General features: G+C 39.4%; 1 protein-coding gene across 4 annotated transcripts in view; it reads right to left on the reverse strand.

Moving 5' to 3' along the window:
- The window catches only part of CACNA1E (calcium voltage-gated channel subunit alpha1 E), a 340,907-nt gene that overhangs the window by 60,398 nt on the left and 257,533 nt on the right, over positions 1-22,976 (reverse strand). For all 4 annotated transcript variants that reach the window (XM_089515900.1, XM_089515901.1, XM_089515899.1 and 1 more), the window contains 8 exons: positions 12,248-12,344; positions 10,624-10,784; positions 7,541-7,678; positions 6,225-6,426; positions 4,923-5,087; positions 1,824-1,934; positions 878-961; positions 620-745 (listed from right to left, as the gene is read on the reverse strand). In XM_089515900.1, coding sequence (XP_089372026.1) covers positions 620-745; positions 878-961; positions 1,824-1,934; positions 4,923-5,087; positions 6,225-6,426; positions 7,541-7,678; positions 10,624-10,784; positions 12,248-12,344 — 1,084 coding nt within the window. The remainder of the gene's footprint in view (positions 1-619; positions 746-877; positions 962-1,823; positions 1,935-4,922; positions 5,088-6,224; positions 6,427-7,540; positions 7,679-10,623; positions 10,785-12,247; positions 12,345-22,976) is intronic.

Consider the following 22,976-nt stretch of genomic DNA (forward strand, 5'->3'; position numbering starts at 1 on the left):
CGCTTGGTTGAATGGAGCTATTATTTGTGAAACACTGGAAAGCTGACAACTACTGAGGAGTTAAAGCTTTAGCCCTCTTTTTTATTTCCTTTTATGTTTAAACATGTAGTCTCTTCTACATAACAACATGGAGAAAGAATGTAACAGGGATGAAGGATCACTGTTACTGAACATGACTGCAGTTTGCTGCACATCATGGGCAGAAGATTACTATTGTTAATCCTCAAACAGCATATTGATGTTTCTGCAGCCCTGAAGTCATGTTTTTGCTCACCACACTAGATTTTTTTCCCATGGTAAAAGTGCCAGGGCTACAGCACTGGGAACAGTGGGAGTTGCAATCCAAAAGGGTACTTTTCCAAGGCTTGGTTATAGTTGCAGTATTGGCACAATGGTAACAGTTCCTTGCATGTTCCTCCTCTCAGTTTATGCGCACTAGTTTCAGCTGAAATAAAATGTGTTTTCCTCCTGCAAGAAATCTTGTGACTGACTGCTTTGTGATGGTTGACATTCTGAACTGGAACTTCTGCAATTCAGTTTGTGTGAGCATAGAGACTGTATATGTAATGGTCTAATTGTTCCACTAATGTTGGAAAGAAGACAGAAGAACAATTTTTACCTTGAATGACTGTACAAAAGTCCACAGCAGAATTCGGATGGTGTAACCCTGGCGAAGTAGTTTGATGAGACGGGCAGCTCGGAACAATTTTAGAAAGCTCATATTGAAGCTGCTCGTATTTACCAGCTTTAAAATAAAATCAGAATATGAGGAGGAGGGGGGGAAAGTTAAAGGAAAAGCAAAGAAAAAAACACCAGCCCTATCTCATGCTTTGAACCCCCACAAAGGACAAGGAGGGAGAATGGAAAGGAACTTCACCTTGCTATCCGTCAAGATAATCTCTGTAATGCTACCAATTACAGTGATGAAATCAAAGATGTTCCAGGTGTCACGGAAATAATTCTACAAGAAGATGTGAAGGGAGGGGAAGAAAGGTACAGATAAACCAAGGTGTGAATATCCAGATAATAATGACATGCTGACAAAAAAGGCTGCAACTATTGTATCTGGGAGAGACAGCCTATGTTCTCATCAGGTTGCACTCACTATTATAGACTTAGAGTTATTGACCTGTATGTCTTCAGGGCAAAGGTGTCTTTGTGACACTTGGCAACTGCTTTCAGGAAAGCCTTTGTTGTCGCATAGGACACACATGGAATAGGAGCAGGCACCACCTTCACCTTAAAAGCTAAGGGCTAGGATGGATATGCTACCCATTTTTACCAAGGAGCACAATGGAATTAGCTCAAAGCTGGGATTTTTACTCCTGTCTCACAGATTCAATGTGGAACACTCTGTCCATGAGATCACAAACACACACAACTGCACTCATTGCTATCATCATCATCATCATCATCATCATCATCATCATCATCATCATCATCATCCTCTCATCATCATCATCATCATCATCACCACCACCACCTTTTAACATTATTTTGTCTATAATCACCTATAGATCCACTCACTTCAATTTTGTCTGAGTTTTGCTTTCCAGAAGGAATCCAGGGTATCATCATGTTTGCCACTATATTGCATCATAGATATATAACTTGTTTTCCACTGGATATCTGTCATGTATCACTCCAGATCCCAAATATCCAGGGAGCCAAACAACTGCCTGATCTGATATATCGTTCCTCCAAATTAGTGAGGACATACACATGATGGAGACATGCTGATTTGACATAGTAAAGCATTTTACTAAGAACAAACTGAATTTCATATAACCAGAACATCCAACTCAAAATGCTTTGTAACTTACCAGAAAGCCAAAGGCTATAATTTTCAGGACACATTCTAATGAGAAAACCATGGTAAAAGCAATGTTCAGGTACTTCAAAACCAGTTCATAGGTGTAGGGAGCAGAATAGTACTGCCAAAAAAAGAGAAGGGAGAGTTATAATGTTTTGGATCCCATTTACAATAGCTTAAAAGTTTGCTTACCACTGGTTTGCACCTTTTCATTAGAAATTCAGGTGGCAATTCAAGTAACAAAAAATATTCCACATATCATAGAGGAATTAAGTCCACGAGAAAAAACATATAGTCTTTTAATTTGAAGTTACACTGTCCATCCTTATTTGAGATGACTGCTACAGCATTTTTAGCCCTTACAGTATCTTTTGTATTTTTCAGTTTACTATAGATTGGCATGGTACAGTTGTTCTGCGTATGAAGTGTGGCAAGTAAGAAAAATTAAGTGTGCAATTAACAGCCAAAGTATAATGGTAGCACAGAAGGAAAACAGTTGTTACACAAGTTACCCATGAGAATAAAACAGATGTAGTTACTGCATTTGGTATGTGATGGGGATTTATGGCAAAACTTAAGGTCCAAAGTAGGGTATGTGTTTCTATTGGAAAACAGGACTGCGCTGGAAAACAGCAAGCTCTCTGGGATAACATTTCACACATTACATGGCAGGAACCTAGATTTGCCAAGAACTATACAATTAACATGGATTCACAACTAATTATGGCTCCTTGTCAACCATTGGTTACATTCACATGCTACATTTTAAATGTATCAATCCACAGCTAAAACATAACACATGAGCTAGTCTTTACTTGCATTTCTAAGTGACAAAGCGCCACAGGTAAGTGCAAGAGCATTTGCTTTGCACTTATATTTATTTAAAGCATTTTTACTCTAGCTTCAAGCCAAAGAGTCTCCCAAAGCTGTGTATGTAGGACCAATAAAAATAAGACTGGTTCTCTACCTGAGACTATAGAGAGACAACAGTAGGTTGTACTCTTAACTAGGGCTGGCACTAGGACAAGTGCCACCCATTTTACAGCCAGTTAAAGATAAAAGGAGCAAAAATAATAATTGCACTTGTGCTTTTCCAGACTGGAAACACATCAGTGCTTTAAACAATCACTTAAGCCTAAAATTCGTATTTATTCTATTTCATGTACAACAAGGTGAAGCATTTATTTCATCTTGATTGAGGAGAGGTCCCATTATGTCACAATTATATATTAATATTGTGTTATAGAATCATAAAATAACAGAGACTCCCAAGGGCCATTCAGTCCAACCCCCCTGCCATGCAGGAACTCACAATCAAAGCACCCCCAACAGATGGTTATCCAGCCTTTGTTTAAAGTCCTCCAAAGGAGACTCCACCACTCTCTGAGGGAGCGTGTTTCCCCCTGTTGAAGTTCATTTTATTAATTTGGCTCAGCTTTGTAATCTATTCAGGGCATTTTGAATTTGGATTCTCTCCTCTGGGGTATTAGCTACACCTCCTAATTCGGTGTCATCTGCAAATTTGATAAGCATGCTCTCTATTCTTTTGTCCAAGTCGTTGATAAACTTATTGAGTAGAACTAGGCCCAGAATAGAACCCTGTGGCACCCCATTGGTCACTTCTCTACAGGATGAAAAGGAGCCATTGTTGAGCACCCTTTGGGTTTGGCAGGTCAACCAATTACAGATCCACTTAACAGTTGCATTGTCTAACCCACATTTTACTAGTTTGTTTGCAAGAATGTCATGGGAGACCTTATGGAAATCAAGATATGCAATATCCGCAGCGTTCCCTTTATCTACCATGCTGGAAATTTTATTTTAAAAAAAGAAAAAAAGACAGAGAGATCAGGTTGGTCTGGTATGACTTGTCATATTACAGTCAGACATACTATTCCTTCTTTTTATAATTTTACCCGCAATACCCAAGAATTCTGATGAGCAAAATGTTTGGGTCAGGGGCACCTGCTTTGTAGGAGCCTGGTGCGAATTGCCTCAGTTGCTCACTAGGGCAGTCCTGCAGCTCCACATTCTCTCCACAGGTTTTCTCTAGCAATGTTCATGAACAGGTGCCAGAGCAAGTACTCTCTTGCTACTCAACTTTCAATGCATGCCTGTTCCAGTTCTAGGATTTCAGTTAAGTATTCATGAAAGGATCTGGATGGCTCTTAAAAGATGACTTTCATGGAGCTGTAGGTCTATGTTGTATTAAGCCTCTACATACTTTGGCTACTACCATAAGCTTTATAATAAACCCTGATCTCTGATACTCTCTTTTTATCTTTAAGTCATAGACCCCCTGTTGGAGTGGTATATCTAATATGAAAAAGACACTCTCATCATTTACCATAGATCCCTAGGCTGCAGCTAGTTTTTCAATCTACTTTTCTTGATTTCTTTAATGGAAAATTATTCTTACTCTAGAATAGACAGCTACACTCACCAAGCCTAGCAACTACCTTGTAAGCCCATCAATTTTGTAGCAGATACCCTACCACCATACCACCAACCACGGTATATGTAAGTGTCTTGACTGGACTATTTCTGAAAATGTCATATTTCAGAACAGTAAACATGAAGCACAGCAACAGAGCCAGATTCAGAAAGCTGTGGAAATAAGAAGTTCCTTCATCTTTCTGAAGTAGTAGTGACAATGTGGATGTGGGCTGAACAGTTCAATGAGGACAGTACTGATGATCTCGTTTTTATTAATGCAGAAAATGCTGAGATTACTCCCAAATAATAGTAATAGGTAAGGAATCTCAACCTACCACATCTGTCAACATTCAGATGATAATTCATTATGGCCCAAAGTAATGTCACCCACATTTCTGGATGCAGTCATTTTTTATGACAAAACAGTGAATAAATACAGCCACGGAGTTCAACTTGGGGCCCTTTAGGTTTAGCTTAGGTACCCTAGGTAACTCCTTATTTCACCAATCCCTAATTATAAGGCAACTTTATACATTCAACCAGTTTGTTAATAGCTGAGAATTTGGATCAGAAGAGAGTGTATTTCCCATATGACTTGTTTAAAATGGTCAGACTGAACCAGACAATTGAAATTAACAATAAACTTTTAAATAGCACCCCGAATCCACCTTACCTTCATCATCAGAACTACAGTATTAAGTGCTATCATGGCCATAATGGTGTATTCAAATGATGGAGAGACCACAAAGTGCCAGACTCTGTACTGAAAGGTGTGTCGGTTTTGAGGCATGTAGCGGGTGAGGGGTTTAGCACTGATAGCAAAGTCAATGCAGGCTCTCTGGAAAGAGAGGGAAAAGAAAGAAAGAAAGAAAGAAAGAAAGAAAGAAAGAAAGAGAGTCTGTCAACTAGTGTGCATATTATTATCATTATTGCTAGTTATTATATTGCCCATACAGTGCACTGGGAACTTTACAATGGGGTAGTGTGACATCTGTGCCTGTGTGGTTCATAATCTACACAGATGAGAAACACAAAGGAGAGAAAATAATTATAATTATGGTTGAGCTGAAGAACTCTTCAGAATTTTGCTTTTGTTTTCTATGACATTGAAAAGGACCTCTAGTTTTCAATGTGCCTTCAACCGCTCCTTCAAAATTTCCATTTATTTTTTATCTTAGGCCTGGAATCTAGAATCAATGTGTGCAAAAGCTGGCAAGTGTGGGTTTTTTAAAAGTAATCATGCACTCATGCAATTATCCACCTGACTACACACACACACACACAGAGAAAGAGAGAGAGAGAGAGAGAGAGAGAGAGAGAGCATGCATGCTCTGTCTATGGTCATATAGGCTTGCAGGGCTTAAGAGCCTAGTACCAGAAAGTCAGTCTTGGAGTACTTGGCACAGCACTGCCTGAATCATGACTATTCCAAACATGAATGAAAGTGATTTGGTCCTGATGTGAACAGTTTGCCCTCAGTTAACTTTTTCAAAAAGAAAATTGAGACACAAGTAAATATGGTTCAGCTCCAATATGATTTCTCTTCGTAGGTATGGGCAACATTTGTCTTGAACCACTGGGATGTTTGACAGCCCTCATCTCATTTTGAGATCAAAATGTCCTAAATATTGCACCAGACTATTATCATGATGCTGATTTGTATACCAATGCCTACATCAGGGAGAGTGATGTGACATGGAAATAACATCCTCGTCTAGTTCTTAGAAAAGTGGTGCACAGATGGTTGAGTTTAAATGTACAATATATCTGCTTTCAAGTGTTAATCAACTAATAGCTTTTTTAAAAATCAGTTCATTTTTAGACTTCTGTAAGACTTTTTAAAAAACAAAACAAAACAACATTCTTTGCACTTCTTATAATGAGATGCTATGTACTACAACCTTGAAAACCCAGAGGTTTTGGGATGGTACATTCGGTTTCCATTCATAAAATAACAAACCCACCAACATGATACCTCGTTCTTCTCAAGACTGCATTCCTCCATCATTTTATCTCCTTGCTCCTGGAAAGTGATGATGATGAGAGCCACAAAGATGTTAACAAAGAAAAAAGGGAAGACTACAAAATACACCACGTAAAAAATGGACATCTCCATGCGGTTGCTGCGGCTGGGGCCACGGTCCTCCTCAGTAACATCCACAGAATGTTGCAAAACCCTGGGGACATAGTGAGTGAGTATATGTGTATGAAAGAGAGAGAGAGAGAGAGAGAGAGAGGTCAGATGCTAATGGTACAGCCCTCAATACCTATACAGATTTGGCTTTACTAGAATACTGCACCAAATGAATGTGTCCCAGTCTAAGACTTGATTTACATATGCACCAAAATCAACTGAAACATTTCTTCAACTACAATATCCCATCCCATCCGTTGTAACAAGTCATTGCATCTAGAAATGGAACAATGTGGCAGGTTTGCAAGTTGGGTGGGGTTTCTTGGAGGAGAAGGGAAGGTTCAAACAATTTCTTCCCTTCAGCCTAAAGTGATAATAGTCCTGTGGCCAAAACAGATGGCCCAAATGCGGCATGGCAGTGACGATACTAGGGTTAGGGACCACGCACCAACCGCACGGTCCCTAAGCCTAGTACATGCTGGCAGTGTTTTGATGGCAGCCTCCCGTCCACATGGGGGCCACCATCTTTACGTAAGTGATGCGCAGCGTCCACACGTCACTGTACATTGCTTATGTAATGAGTGTGCCATTGGTGCACTCGTGACATCTGCCCGGTGGCACAAAAAGAACCTGTTTTTTCTGGGTTCTTTTTACTTCGGATGGACGCCGTGCAGTATGGCAGCTGCGGCATCCCTCCAGAGGGAAATACACCACTGGCAGGCTGCCCTTTTGGGGCAGTCTGTCCCGCGCCCCGGAAAGCACTACTAGGTGATATTTCTACAGGTAAAGGCAGGCACTACTTTTAACAACATCTGGAGTGCCCTTTCCCTCTTAGTGCCCAACCAGATGCCACAGTAAAGCCCAGAAGTCAGGTATTCCCTCTTGGCATGGAGAAATCTACTCAGGTGAATATTGGAGTCAGACATTTCCCTTGAAGTTCTGTAGAATGGGGAGACAACCTGACCCAAAATCTGTCATTGATTCATTTAAAACAAAACAAAATAAAATAAAATCCTCCCGTTAGAAATGGAACTGAACACCTTACTTCGGCCACTGAAATATAAGTATAACAGCCATCCCCTTATCACTATAGTTTAGGACTAAGCTAAAGTGCTTCATTCCCAGTATCACTAGAGAGGGCCAAGGGAAATACTCACTGTGGCCATCCTTCCCCTGTGGAAACAGTGAAGAGGGTAAGCAAAGCCCAAATGATATTATCGTAATGAAATTCATGGCGCTTCCATTCTCGGCATTTCACTTCCATCTTGTTTTTCTCATGGTCCACATAGTTGCCTCTGTAAGGATGAGAGAGATCATGACCCTCTAGATTAGGGATGGAATAGGATTTCTTAATGGAACAGAATAGTGTCAGATTTTCCTTGTACCAGAGAATAGACATATCTGCCATTGCTTTGGCTTCAATTTACTTAAAATTTCTTATATGCATAAGTGCAGTATGATTTTAAAAACAATTAAAATAATTTCATTTAAACAGTATAAATTACATGAAAAAAGTTAAAAACATAAATAAACACAGCATACACCCCAATTAAAAAAGCCTCTGATAGTGATTACATACTAAAAGCCTGTTTGAATGGAAATGTCTTTGCCTGCCAGGGAGGGGGCCAGCCTAGCCTCCTATGGAAGGGAGTTCCAGAGGGTGAGAGCAGCCACCAAGAAGGTTCTCTCTCATGTCCTCACCAAGTGAGCCTGTGATGGTGGCAGAACCAAGAGAAAGCTATCACCTGATGATCTTAAAGCTCTGGCAGGTTCATAGGGGAGACACAGCATTTCAGATAGTCTGGCCCTAAGCCATACAGGGCTTCATAGGCCATGACCAGCTTTTTCAATTGTGCCTGGAAACAAATCAGCAGCCACAGCAGCTGTTTCAACAAGGGAGATATATGCTTGTAGTTTAACTCTTGCTTGGACAGGGGATATGACTGTGGTTATGACTAATATGTCTTGAATGTGGTGCTCTACAACACAATATAATAGATTTTTTGTGAGGTGATGGCAGCCTACTTATTGTTGTGTGTTTACCTGATTGTGCAGTCCTATCCTTACTTTTTATAAACTATCATTTGTTTATACTCTCCAATCTGCCTATGGTATAAAAGCTTCCTATAACTGGCCCTGGTCAACATTCTGGACCTGCTGAAGTTTCCAAACAGTTTCTAAAGGCAAACCCAAGCAGACTGTGTTACAGTAGTCTTAATGGGATGTAATCAAGCAATGCCATCACTAGAGTTGGCGTTACCTGGTGTGGTAGCTCATGGTGTCACCCTCCAATGACTTTCTCCCATACCACACCATACAGAATCCGTAGTAATGTTTTTTGTAATAATGTCACTTATAAAATTGTAATTCCTGTATATTGCCGAATGTAATGGTAACAGTTGTGACAGGTTTTGTTTTGTTTTCCCTAATTTGGTCCATTACTGACAACAGACATTGGGTCAATACCAAGACAGTTTCCTTGGAATCCAATGGGAAGGAGAGACAGGGAAGTTTATCGCACGGGCCCTAAAATAGGCCCATTGCGTTTCAAAACGAGGGCACACACAGGCGCACACAGAACGGGATGGGGCTAAGAACTGGAGTTTACTGCATACTGGAATGACGCCGCTGCCGCTGGGCTTTTCAATCATGTCCTACATCTGTTCCAGAGGGTGCCATTTCTGAGAACACTTTGGAACAGCTGATGTAGTGGTGGAAGAGAAACTGGTTGGTTTCACATGGTTACTGCAGAAACAATTGGTCACCTTTGGAACTTTCCAAATGATGCACTGCACAGGTGCAAGTGACCCATGTGTGTGAAGAGGTTTTTAAGAAGTAAGCATTTGGGATATCAGGATTTTAATTCTCAGTGTGCTACGGGAGCATAAGAGTACTGGGTGTGAGAATGTGCCTGGGGGTGGGGGAGAGGCTACAGAGAATTCTTAACAAACACAGTATCCCTAATCTGTGTGCTCCTTTTGAATAACAGTGCCTTCCATTTTACATAACTGATGCTGACCCAGGTACTTTTAGTCTTAGATGGCCTCATTCCAACTACCCTTTAAACTGGATCACAAATCGGTTTGAACTGGACCCATTTAATCCGCATCTTTTAAACACTGTTTTTTCCCACGTCTTTTTGGATAAATTGATAAATTGAAGTGTGAGCCAGCTGCGGATCAGAATTGATTTAAATTTGCCCTTTGGCCGGTTGGAGCAGGTACATTTTGAATCAATTCATTCGTGAATGTGAACCACAAGTGTGTTATTTTATTTTACTTTGCAGCAAGAAAATGTGATCGGGGCAAATGTAGTGTGAACCACGCTATGCTGCTGAACCAATCTATTGATTCAGTTCACAAAGCAATATATTGGTAAGTGGGAATGTGGCCGATGTTAGTCTAGGTACTTATTTTTAAGTTATCCAAAGTGAAGAAACAGCTAGCAAGACCCTAGAAATGACCCCATCAGAAATAACTGTTCTACAATTATAAAATGGACACCAGGTCACTGGTACCATTGCATACATTTGCATGTTAATAAGTGTGGTCTGAAAGTTTGACTAGGTGTCTGGAGACCAGGGCTTGAATCTCAGGATGGCTATGGAAACTCCTTGGGTGATCTTGGGCACATCTCTCACTGCCTCAGAAGAAGGCAATGACACATAAACAAATCTTTCCAAACACCCTCAACAAATCTTTCTAACCCAACCCCAGGATATGGTTACTTTAGAGTTGCCCTAAGTCAGATGTTGAAGGGACACAAAAACAACAATAAGCACAGAACTGTAGGTCTTAAAAAGAAAAGGGAAAAAAGACCTGCAAGATTAAAAATCAGATTAAGGAACCAGAAACTAATGGGTCAAGAATCACCAAGAAGCCTCCTTCTATATGTGAAAATAAGGACTAAAGTTCATTTTCCTCTTTAGGGCTTTGGATATGATTCTCTCCAATAATGAAATTATGACCCCATCAGTCTGAAACAAAACAGGTTTATCAAATAGTGAAGTAGTGGCTTCTACCTTCTCAAGTAGGTAACTTTTAAAAAATTATTCGTGGGAGCTCAGTAAATAATTAATTGTAGAAATTAGTTTTTTAAAAAAAGCCAGACTGTGAGGTCCTAGGATGTATGAAATGCTGACAAAAGAGTAGTGTGGACTATTCCAGTTCTTTCCTAGAAGAGAGTGTACAAAAATCATATGTGTCAGGATGCATCACTAGATCTTTTCTGCTATACTTACATGCAGTCTTTCTCTGTATCTTTTGAGCTATCTGTACAGTAGAAGAATTTTCCCTTGAAGAGCTGGACTGCGATGACAGCAAAGATGAACATGAAGAGCTTGTAGACAATTAGTATGTTGAAGACATTTTTCAGTGATGTTACAACGCAATCAAAGACTGCCTGAGAGAAGAGGAAAACCCACAAGATGTGGTTCATCATATGTCTGCTTTTTAAAAAGAGGACATAAGAGGCCTCAAAGCTATCATTTAGTCAAGGTGTTTTCAAGGTACTTTCTTTTCCACATCATGGCAGAAATCTGATACAGGAAACACCAAACAAGTGAGAATGTTTACAATATTGAGTAATTTATACTATTAAGAATTCTTTTATTATCACAAGTGTTTCTACATCTGTCGTTTAACTCATATTGACTATAGTATAATGTGCTACATGATGAAAAAATATTACTTGTGCTCTCTGCATGCTACAGGTCTACTCTTACTCTCCAGACCAACCCTCTGAGTAGGACCTCCTCTTTTGCTTCACATGTGGATATGTAAAGACGAGCAGTAAAGAAGGGACAGTGCAAAAAGGACTACGCAGTCCTTTTACTCTAGCTTTCTTTGCCTTTGGTTCCACCCACCAACAAACTTGGCCTCTCCTACCATTGAATGGATGCAACCGTCTGATTGACTTTTTCCCTGGAACAGGAAACTGGCTCCATACCCATGTCTTAACTGCACGGAAGGTCTCTGCTAGAAGCAGTACTTCCAGGAGAGAGCTGAAGTCTAGAGATAGCATTATGGTTACTCCTTGTGCAGCACAGAGTAACTAGTTGTAAATGGAAGGGTTTCCAATAGCTATATCAAAAGAAGATTGTGTGCAGAGGCAATTCTCATTCCTCCATTTCAAAGTGCGGTATCATGTAAAAGAGACAAGGGAGTTTATCAAACAGGCGGGATCCATGCAAAAACAGGATTTAAACCTTAAAAAACCCACAAAAGCGGTTTGATTTTCGGATGATGTTTGACATTAAACAGGACAGAAAGTGGAAAAAAACCTGCAAAAACAGGTTGTTTTTCAGATGACGTCCGGGTTAATGAGCATTAACACACCATTAACCCAGACGGAAAGTCGACAAAACGTGCTGCTTTTTACATTTGGAAAATGCCGAAAGTAAAAAGTGACGCATTTTGTTGACTTTCCGTCTGGATTAATATCGTGTTAATGCTCATTAATCCTGATGTGTCTGAAAAACATCAGAAAAAGTATCAGAACCCAAATCAGTTTTGTGCTTAGGAGAAGGTATATATTAAATCTGTATTGATTGTGTGAGATACCAGTTTGGTATTTGGTGTGGGAAGGGGGGCTGGACGTAGGTATATTTATTTGTTGGGTTAGACTATGGTGCCTGGGTTTTAATGGCAGTTCAGGGGATAAAGGGAGGGGTTTTACTGTAGTAACCGGGCAAAACGTTGGAATGTTACATAGAGGGTGAGTGGGGAAATAGCATTTGGTCAGAACAGCAAAGCAAGGGATTTCTTAAATTATCTGATGGTGACAATGTCAATTCATCCAACCATCCATTCATTTCTCATACTGGAGCCTATCTGAATAAAGCAAGTGGGTGAAAGCAAAAATACCTTGAGTTTTGGCAACCTCTTGATGGTCTTCAAAGGTCTCAAGACTCGTAGAACACGAAGAGACTTGATAGTTTTAATATCCCGACCTTTGTTGGTCCTGTACAATTGGAAGGAGAAAAAACCCGCCCAAAACAAGAAGACAAAAGGGAGAGAACAAATCAAACCTCTCAAAGATAGGCTGACAGTTAAGAGTGGTACACAAAATATTACATTCTGAAATATTACACTCTGAGCCCAATTTTATCTTTTTGATGTATTAAAAAAGCCCACATACACCATGTTGAACTATTCATTCTTTTAAAAATCTGCTATCTTCTGGGGACACATTTCTCAAAGACTTTTCTGCTGAGGGACCACTGCTTGTAGTAGAACATGCTAGAGAGTGCCCTGGTGTGATCTAGTAGGGCCTTTCTTGTACAGTCTCCGTGTTGCATGCTTAAATTCGTTCTGTTCCATCTCATATTACTTCCATCTCATATTACTGTAGAGACAATTACAGCTGAGCAGCAGAACTAACCACATCAAGTTGCCCGGCTTTGTATAACATTGGAATGTTAGTGTGACGAAGTGCTCATTACTATGAATGCTTAATGTGTATGGATAATTATCTTGCAAAAGATAGAACTCCTTGGAAGGAAATTTAGTGTGATATTATGAGCACCCCCTCCCCTCTGTTTTTATATTTGTGTGTTCATGATATGAAGAAGACACAAAAGACTACTACACTGCCATTACTTTTCTTTGTTTTAAGTTCTTTCACCGCTAATAATTTCCATAGACAGATTTTGGGAGCAGCTTGCAGAGCTTGGAAATGTTACTTTTGGGGACTATCATCCACACAGTCTCTCAGTCACCATGGCCATTGTCTGTGTTATGATCTGCCCACAACTCCACTGCAGGTGCTCATTACAGAGAAAGATTTATGACTGGTATATATCAAGATTAGACAAGATTTGGAACTGGTACACATTGGGATGCTTGTCTGGCATGAAAAAAGTTCTTGTCAGGCAAATGTTGGGTTCCACAGAACACAGCTTAGAAACCATACCCAGAGATGGTCAAAGTTACTTGAACTACAGCTTTCGGACTCTCCCAACCAGCCATGCTTTCTCAACCTCTGACCATGACCAGTATTTCATTTACAATATAGTGGGAACAGGCTTAAAAATTAACATTATAAAATCCATGGTCACAAGAGTCAGGCAGTTAATGTGTGTTCTCTCTACAGAATCTGGACTTTATATCACTTTTCATTTGTTTCCAGACATTTTCATAGTTGTTTTGAAATAATAAACTGTTATTCATCATCATTGTAACTCCCAAATTTTTAATCCCCCTTTTTTCTACAGCAGCCCTTTCTCATCCATAATAGATTGGTTCTGTCCTCTCCAAACTGAGGATGGGAAAAACATAGACAGTCACATTCCATATTATTCAGTGGATGGCAGTGGGCATGCATCCACATCAGCACATCCACGCAGTGCCACTGGATAATATGAGGCATAGATAGCCACTGACACTCCACTATGTAATCACTAGCCTGCCAATGCAGCAGGCCCACTGCATTTCAGAATTTGAAAAAACAGTTAATTGTCATCTTCTGAATTCACATTTTTAATCAGCAGGATTTTCTTTGTACAATTCACTTTAAATCCAGAGCATGTCCCAAATATGTTACTTTTTCCAAGAAAGAACCTGCATTTAGTCCAATGAGTTTTATGTCATTGTGCTATTTTTCTGTCCATGACCTCTCCAGACTCCATGCAAAACAGTGGGTGATCTACCTCCCCTGAAAACCTCCAGGAGAAGTAATGTCTCCGTGTACTGTTTAACATCACAAAGTATTCATCTTTCAAAACTAGAAGTGGACTTCTCTTTTATTTCATTTAGTAGGAGGGAGTCCATGCAGCCTCCAGAGGGCTCCAGAACAACAACCACAAAATGATGCCCAGATCCTGCTGTTCCTCTCCTCACATTTGATCTATCTTTCATTTTAGTCTCAAACGTCAGAAGTATGTTGTTCTTAATATTTGGGAGTGCAAATCTGAGTCCCAAATTACTTCAATTAAATACAACAGTATAATCAATTAAAACCCAAAGCTTAATTTCCAGTTGAGCAAACGAAGCACAATCTTATCTTATTTTTTATATATTATTTTCAGCAGCATCTCGTATTTTCATATGTAATCACAATATTAATTTTGGTCACCGCTGACGTGTGATTGAAAGAGCAGAGGGAGTACCATTCCTATCTGCAATAATTTTCACCGTGCCAAGGAATTGGAAGAAACCGAATGCTGTTCATGAACACACATCCATCATACCCATGGGTTCCAGATGGCAAAGGAAGATCAGTAGTAGAAGACAAGCTGTCTTTGGAGGAAGCTTGTTTTCCACTGCTGATTTTCTTATTCTGGAATCCCCAATAAGGTTTCGTGATAAGGCTTCCCCAGAATAAAAGCCTGGAAAATGTACTTTTTAAAGAATTGCAATTCCCAGCTATAACTGGGAGATTCTAGGAGTTGTAGTCCAAACATGTGACATTTCCAGGGCTTTTCCAGAACAGAGTTTCTTTTAAAAACTACTAGTCCAAAAAGAAAGTTCATTTTTGGGCATAGGAAATGGCTGTTAGCTCTGTATCATCTTTCAAATGTATATCCATATGCAGAAATGAAAATAGACGAGTCTTGTGTCTTCCTGAATGTACAAAGGCTTGGTTCCTAAGTTTTCTGAAATATTTTTAGGGAAATAAATGTTCCCTATCTTTTATTTCCCCACAGAAGTGAAGTATTGTCTATGAAAAGACTCTCCAAAAGATTGAGGTCTCTCCTAAATTGGGGAAAGAGGCTCAGAGAGCTGCTAAAGGAGTAACGGTTGTGAGCCTTCCTTTCTATGTGTGCTTCTTTAAACTATCCTAGGATTTGGCTTTTATTTTGTATTCCACCCTCCCGCACTCCACAGATACTTGCAGGTGGACTAGAAATGTACAGTACTCAGTTTTGTCTTTCTAATGCATGTGAAATATTCTTAGAATTCAGTTATGTCATCCCATTCCTCTACTGATGACATCTCTATGTAGAGGAAAGAAATGCTATTTATTTCTATTACAATAATTGGTAGAATTGTGTCTTCAGCCGTCCTGAGGAAAGAGGTATTTTGCTACTTCTGTTTGAGGAAGGAGGCTGCAAAGAATGAGCAAGATGATTGCTCAGCCCTACCAGGCATGTGAGCATATGACACATCAAGCCAAGTGGCATGATACCTTTGGTGACAGATGGTCCTGCTCAGCAAGAGTGTCAGATCACCTATTTTAACCTTGTTATCTCACTCTTTCGCACAATAATAGGATTTGAAACCACCAGCCAGTTCAAGCAATGAGAGAATACTCTAGAGCTTTTACTGTGGAGAATAGTGCAGGATTGTTGTTTTACTTCACTTAAGAAAGCCCACTATTTGAAGGGATGACAAAACAGCAATCCTTTCTTTGAAGGGCTGTCCAGTCCATACCCTGCTCAAAAACGATATGAATGAAGAACAGATTTGAAGTTGTCCATCATCACCTGGATACCATGCAAGTCACTTCATCATATCCTTCCCCACTGTGGTGAATTGAATCTGGTTTCTATTTCAACCACAGTCATTTCCAAATGTGATTCATACACTAACATCATCATATGCACATTTTATGGAAACATTTGTTCTTTTCTGTCTCTTAATGTTTAATAGTGATTCCCTCTCTAGGGAACTCCTGTTGGAAATCTAAGCTATATAGTAATATGGCCTAATAGTTTCATTTGGATTAAGGCAACTTTCTGGATTCATATCCTAAGCTTGTATATATGACAATCAAGAAACACAAGTCTAGGAAAGTCTTAGAATTTTAGAAAATCCTGAGGAAGGGTTAAAGACTAAACTGCATTGGGATTTATTTACTTGTTCAGTAGCTTGAGTGTACCAACTTTTAATTTTTACTTTTGAATACCCCTTTCTGATCTAGCACTTGCATATTGCCAGGCTTCTCCTTGTCTATAAGTAATTCCTATGAATCAGAGAAGAGGCTGTACTTATTAGTTTAGCTCTGAAAGAAAGGGAGAGCTGGAGAAGAGAAGAGCTGCTATAGCCAAGAATAATGATGAGGCCCCTTTCACCTTCAATGAAAAAGGAATATTTTCAATTATGTATTTAAGATAGGATAAAAGGGTAAATGTCTTATAGTAGAATTTCTACTATAATCGGCCCTCCATATCCATGGATTCCTTATCCACAGATTTAACCAGCTTACACATATTTTAAAAATATATAAATTCCAAAAAGCATACCTTGATTTTGACATGTAAGGGGCACCTTTTTACTACATCATTGCATTAAAGGGACTTGAGCATCCATGGATTTTGGTATTCACAAGGGGTCCTGGAAACAAACTTCAGCGGACACCAAGATACCAATGTATTTACACCTATTTTGTATGTTTAATTTAGGTCTTTAAAGTTTGCAGCCAAAGTTGCAGTATTTGCTGAGCAACCTATGCAGAAGAGTCCTACAGTCAAGTCTTGCACTATCACCTCACTGGATCCATGGAAATTTGAGAAACTGGATACATGTTCAGCTTAGTATACAATTCATTGTATCGTTCTAGTTTTAAAAAGAAATGGACTTAAACTGTGTTTGCAGTATTCATTTATAATTCACCCCAATGAACCCACAATGAGGTACATAACCATCCCTAGATGAGGCAATTTGTATGCCAAGTTTCACACCAATGAGTGATTGGCTGGAAAATTCATATACATGCCTCCGTGGTCAATCTCATAGCCTGCTCCCTCCAGAATCCCCTTCCTAGTCTCTGCAGCCCAGGTGATTAAGCTGCAGTCACATGGAAAAATACTTAAGCAACATACAATATCATAGTGACACATTAGAAGGTAGAGCTAACAGAGAGAATTTTAATGTAGGAGGGTTCAGAGCTTTGGATTCTGAATTAGTTAGGAACTAATAAAACAATATGCATCAACCCTATAAAAGAATCAAGGCCTTTATCAAGTATCCTTGAATATCTCACCAAGGAGACATTTCACAACAAAGCATCTTTATGATTAAGCACTACTTTTTGTAAGGTTTAAACAATATAGAGTGGAAAAACAGATCTAACACACACAAAAAGTAAGCCTCAGACTAATTAACATTTGTTCAACACCACATTCTATATTTTAATTACTCTGACTCACACTGTCTATTACTAGCGATCTCGTGTTTGTAGGGTTTTTTTTAATACTTAATAATTTTGTATTTTACAATTGCCATTCCTACCTATCACGAACTTTTCAGAAACCACTATTTCAATAAATAAGAATGTGTTTTCTGTATGTGTGTAGATACAGAAATTAAAGACTAAATCCAACATTACTCCCAAATAGAGCAGAGTCACTGGAATGAATGGGCCATATTAAAAATCACATAGGTAAGTCCCACTCATTTCAATAGATCTGATCTAATTGGATTTAGTGCTAATATGAATGCACAAAAAAGGACATAAAGTAGGGTTATAGTTATTAATCTGTCTAATTGGGAGATTAATGCATAGTCCTATGCAAGATCTTTAAAGTAACAAAACTCAAGAGGCTCTACACAATAGACTCTCATGGTTGCTGCTATTCTGCCTTTGTACAATAGCTCCCTTCTGCTGCACTTCTGCTTCTCATCCATTTATGTGGTGAGTGGGTATGATTCTGCTCCACTCCCCCTCTCCCATTCACAGAGCAACTGGCTTCAGAAAGGCAGTTGGCTCAGCAGACATTGCTTGTCTCCCCACATCCTTCCAAAGCACGGGGCTGCTATGTGAATGTGCACAACATAGCAGCATCAGGGTTCGGGAGGAGGGAGGTGCAGTGACTGCAGCCACCAACAAATTCTTGACACCAGCTGCTGTGTGCGCCATCACACAGCAGCTGGTTTCAGGAAGCGATTAGTGTTCGTTCCTCCCTTTCTCCTGAAAGGTGACATTTGGCAATACGAAAAACAGATCAATGACAATGGATCACCAAAGCAGCACTTAAGTGTTACTGTGGGGGAAAGTGTGATCCGAAATGATGCCAAACTGGTATGCTTCCATTCTTAAACTAGTGCAAATGTGACAGGAAAGCAGGCTGGTGTAATAAAGTCATATTTCTAAAGTCATCTGGGAAGTCCAAAGAACTCCCTCTGATGAATGTACTATAGTTACATTCACAGACTTGGGCATGCCCGGTTTGACTTTTTTTTTAAAAAGACATCTTCTTTTAATGATATTCCAATATAACATTATTCCAAACATTCTAAAGATATCACAACTCTAGTACACATTACATAGTTTAGATCAGTGATGGCAAACCTATGGCACGCGTGCCAGAGGTGGCACTCAGAGCCCTCTCTGTGGGCACACATACTGTAGCCCTAGCACAGAGTTTGTCAGAGTTTCTTACTAGAAAGCCAGAGGGACGTGGCACTTTGCAATAAATAAGTGGGGTCTGGGTTGCAGTTTGGGCACTCGGTCTGTAAAAGGTTCACCATTACTGGTTTAGATCTTCAAAGTAACAAAATTCAAGACGCTCCACCTCATCAATTCTCTTGAAAGCTAATTTATATGATAAACAAAAAAATATCAAATATCTTGCTATAAACCAAATATTAAGCATCTTGCTATATCCAATATCTTGCTATACATCACTCAGTATGATTACAGTAGCAGCTGACCTCTTCCTTTACAACTAGCAGAATTTTACATGACTGAAAAATTTGAAAATCTCCCCCACACCTAGTATCAAAAACATTTAGCAGCATGGTCTGGAGTGCCACTACTTGTGAAGCTCACCTCCAGGACTACATACAGAACGTGGTGTGTAGATCTTTATATCCTTCCTAGTGAGCAATAAGTCTTGGACGTTATCTTATACTTCTGACAATACCTTGGAAGAGGTTGTGCATCAAATTTTTGGAAGTGTGATAATACATATCTAAATGCATCTGATTATTTGATGAAAAGAGAGTGGTTTCCAGTGAAACTCCATACATGTTTGAAACAGCGCAGAGATATTTGTGATGAACATTTGGAGAAATGTTCCTTCTCCTCCCGCTCCAGGTTATCTATCAGCACAGGAAACAGAATAGGCCTCACTGCAGGTATGCAGGATCCTTGCTGCTTTGCCGTCTGTCCAGTATTAGAAATTGCCCATTAACCTGCTTACATTTTGTGTTCTGACTGGCAGGCAGGTACTTTTTCTCCTCCACACTTCCAGTCAGGACTAATTAGCAAAAAACCTCTGTTGATGAATTTGATGAAGATACTTTCATCACTGTTGTGACAGGGAAGTTGCCATTTCAGAAGATGCTCTTTAAAAACTCCTATACATTTTAGCTGGAACTGAAGAGAGGTTTTTGGACTGTCCTCTAAATGAGATGGAGCTATCCTTAAGCCAATGAGTATATCTGTGAGTCAATTTTGCAGATGTTTTGGGACAATGACAAGGTCATTTTCAATAATCTGAGTAAATCTCTTTGGAATAAAACACTAGCAGCTAAATGTGGAGGGGACAGCCTGACATAAGGATCTGAGTGTTAGACTGACTCTGGGCTTGAACTCTTGCTCAGCTTTGGAAACCCAGCTACTCACACTCTCTCAGCCTAGAAGGAGGGAAGTTGCAAACCTCCTCTGAGTAACTCTTGCAAAAAAAAAATCCTAATGAAAAGATCACCATGAATTGGGGCTGATTTGAAGCTATATAACAACAACATATTAGATGAGGTTTGCTGGGTCTTTGCCTTCATAACAAAGGTGAGGAAGGCATGGTCCTCCAGATGTTGCTGGAGTACAACTCACATTAGTTCTAACTAGTGTTGCCAGCAGTGTCAAATTACAGATACTGAAGTGCAACAACACTTGGAGGGTTACTAGTTCCCCAGTCCTGCTTTATCAACTCCAGATTTGTTTATTTTTCCACTAGTTCCTTCACCCTCCTTCCTTCTTCTCCCTCGCTTAGGGTACAATAAGGTTGCAGTCCTAAGCATCTTTTGACACTGCTCATGGCTGCTGCATGTAGAAAAGGTAGGTGTCATAATGAAAAGGAATCTTCAAGAACTATCCAATGTATTAGTACAATTTATAACAATACATACATAGTATAATGGTATTAGAAACATGTATCACACAGGTAATTGACTTAACAAAGGAAACATGTTGGAAATCATAAACAATAAATCAATATTGTGCTAAACAATTCACAGATTGAATACCAGTTGTAACAATGAATGGTATTAGTAACAAAGACCAACAAGTAGTACACTTGTCCCTCCCTATACACAGACTTGTCGTTCGCGGTTTTGAGTTTCCATGGATGGAAAGCCAGGAGGGAAAAAATGGCATGCATGTGGGAGCACGCCACCATTATACTGAATGGGGCTTGAATAGCTGTGATTTTTCTATTTCATGGAGGGGGTCCGGAACAGATCCCCAGTGAACTGGGAGGGACGACTGTATATATGATTTTCACCAAATTCAATGTCCAAATACAACATACCCAATAGTAGAGAAGATAATCTCCTTTTGGATTCCCCCCTTCCCTGGTTTAAATGACCATTTAGATTTTTTATGATTTTTATAGTTTTGTCATTTTGCCTAGGTCCTTTGATAGGCAAATCAAAGCAGGATTTCCAAGATTTTCATCTTGTTTCGTAATTAGGTCAATTGAGATACTGACTCATTGTGATTCAGCATGGCCCTTGTAGTCTCTTCCAACTCTGTGATTCTATGATAGGAGTCAAGTTGCTGGATAAATTAAACATCTTGAAATTAAGATTGCTATCCCAACTATATATTGCAATTTTGATTGGAGAAATCTTTGTAAGAACTGACTGAAGAAACGACTGCATATTTTCAGGAGTGATCATATCAGTTCTAGTCTCGAATTCCTGTCATCAATCCCATGACATTTTCCATCCTCTTTCCTATTGGAAATGTTCTATTTGGACATCTAATTGGTGAAAATCACATATATTACTTATCTGTGTTTGTTACAAATCTGATTACCATTTTGTGTTCCAAGTGGTATTTAATCTGTGAATTATTTATCACAATGTTGAATAATAACAAAAATAATAACAACAGCAAATACATATATTTGTTATTAATAACAAACAAAATCTATTAGAAGTCATAAATAATACTTTATGGATTCCAATATATTCTGTTAGTTATTATTAAGTGGTTTACTTGTATGATATATGTTTCAGATCCCATTATATAGTGTACTTATTGACATAAATTGTACACTAGTAGTTCTTGAAGCAGGAAAAAGAAAGGCATGTTCAAATTTGGACACAGCTTTCAAGAAAGCTGGTCTCTTTTAAATTAGACCACCCTTTTCGAAAAATCCTGTAGAGAAAAAAAATAAACCTTAAAACTTAAAGCAGAAGGAAAGGGAGGGGAAAAGAAAGGATTGTGCAACATTTTTAGGACTAATTGGTTTTTCTTTTACTATGAGCTTTCGTGAATATCAACCCACTTCTTCAGAAATTTGGACACTATGCAGCTGTGGAATTTGTTTGCTCTGGGTAGGTGCCTGTTGCTGACAAAACAAAATAGTAACTGGGTGTCAGGCCTAAACCACCTACACTTGCCTGATAATTTCCCCCACCCTTTGTAATGATGATCACCACATATAAGATGCAAACTAGAATCAATATATAGTTCATTCACACTTGCTTGTGTATGTTCATAGACAAGACACCCATGCAACAGATACATGCATATGGACCAGACAATTACACAGTGGCTGAGGTAAGGGGGTTGATGCTGGCAATGCTCTGGAGGGGTTTGTGACCCATATACTGTCATCCTGTATAAATGCAGTAAATAAACAAATACATAAAATCTTATCCAGTCATCATCTCCTCATTGCAGGAAATAATGAAATATGTCACATTTGTATTAGAGATAGCATTGGACTCCTTTACATGTACAACTTGCTTTAGGATACATGGCACCAGAATGGAACATTGAAGACAGGCATAGATTATGGCAGGGGTAGCCATACGCTGGAGCCTTTAGATTGGCACTGCCTGATTTTGCACTCCTTTGGAGAGCCACAGGGAGGTTTCTGAGCCACCATTTTGGGTGACCAGAAGTGGCAACAGGTAATTTTTTTTCTGGTCATCTTTCAGGCCAATTTGTCTGGGTAGAGGTTGTATAGCAGTGAATGCTGAGAAATAGCTTGATATGGCCCCACAAAGGGATTTTTAATTCATTTTGAGCCAGATAATTCTACTGGGGGTAGTTTTTAAAGGAGCCTTTGGGGAGTGTGTCGGTGGATTATGGATTTTATGTGCAGCCTTAGTTACAAAAGACATTACTTGCAGAGGTGGAAAATCAAGACTATCCTCCACACAGAATGCTAGACAGAATATCTACTAGAGCCCACCATAAGGAGGGAAAACAGTAGTCCAAGAGAAAGGTAGACAAAAATATTTAAATATATGGTCCACTCTCTTAGAACTATTTGTGTGTTTAATGTGTTGATGTAACACATTAAAGCGTCCCAAATCCTCTTCATTTGTTGGCTGGCAGTGGCAACAGCTACAAATACCATTTGGAATAGTGGGGAAAAGAAATGTGGACACAGGCACGTCTCTCACCATGGGCAGGCAGTGCCAAAGACAAGCAAGAGGATGATCTGCTTGTCTTTGCCAATGGACCTCAGAA

This window comes from Sceloporus occidentalis, unplaced genomic scaffold (genome assembly GCF_023333645.1).
Source record: "Sceloporus occidentalis isolate IW3139 unplaced genomic scaffold, rSceOcc1.0.p SCAF_3, whole genome shotgun sequence".
NCBI lineage: Eukaryota > Metazoa > Chordata > Lepidosauria > Squamata > Phrynosomatidae > Sceloporus > Sceloporus occidentalis.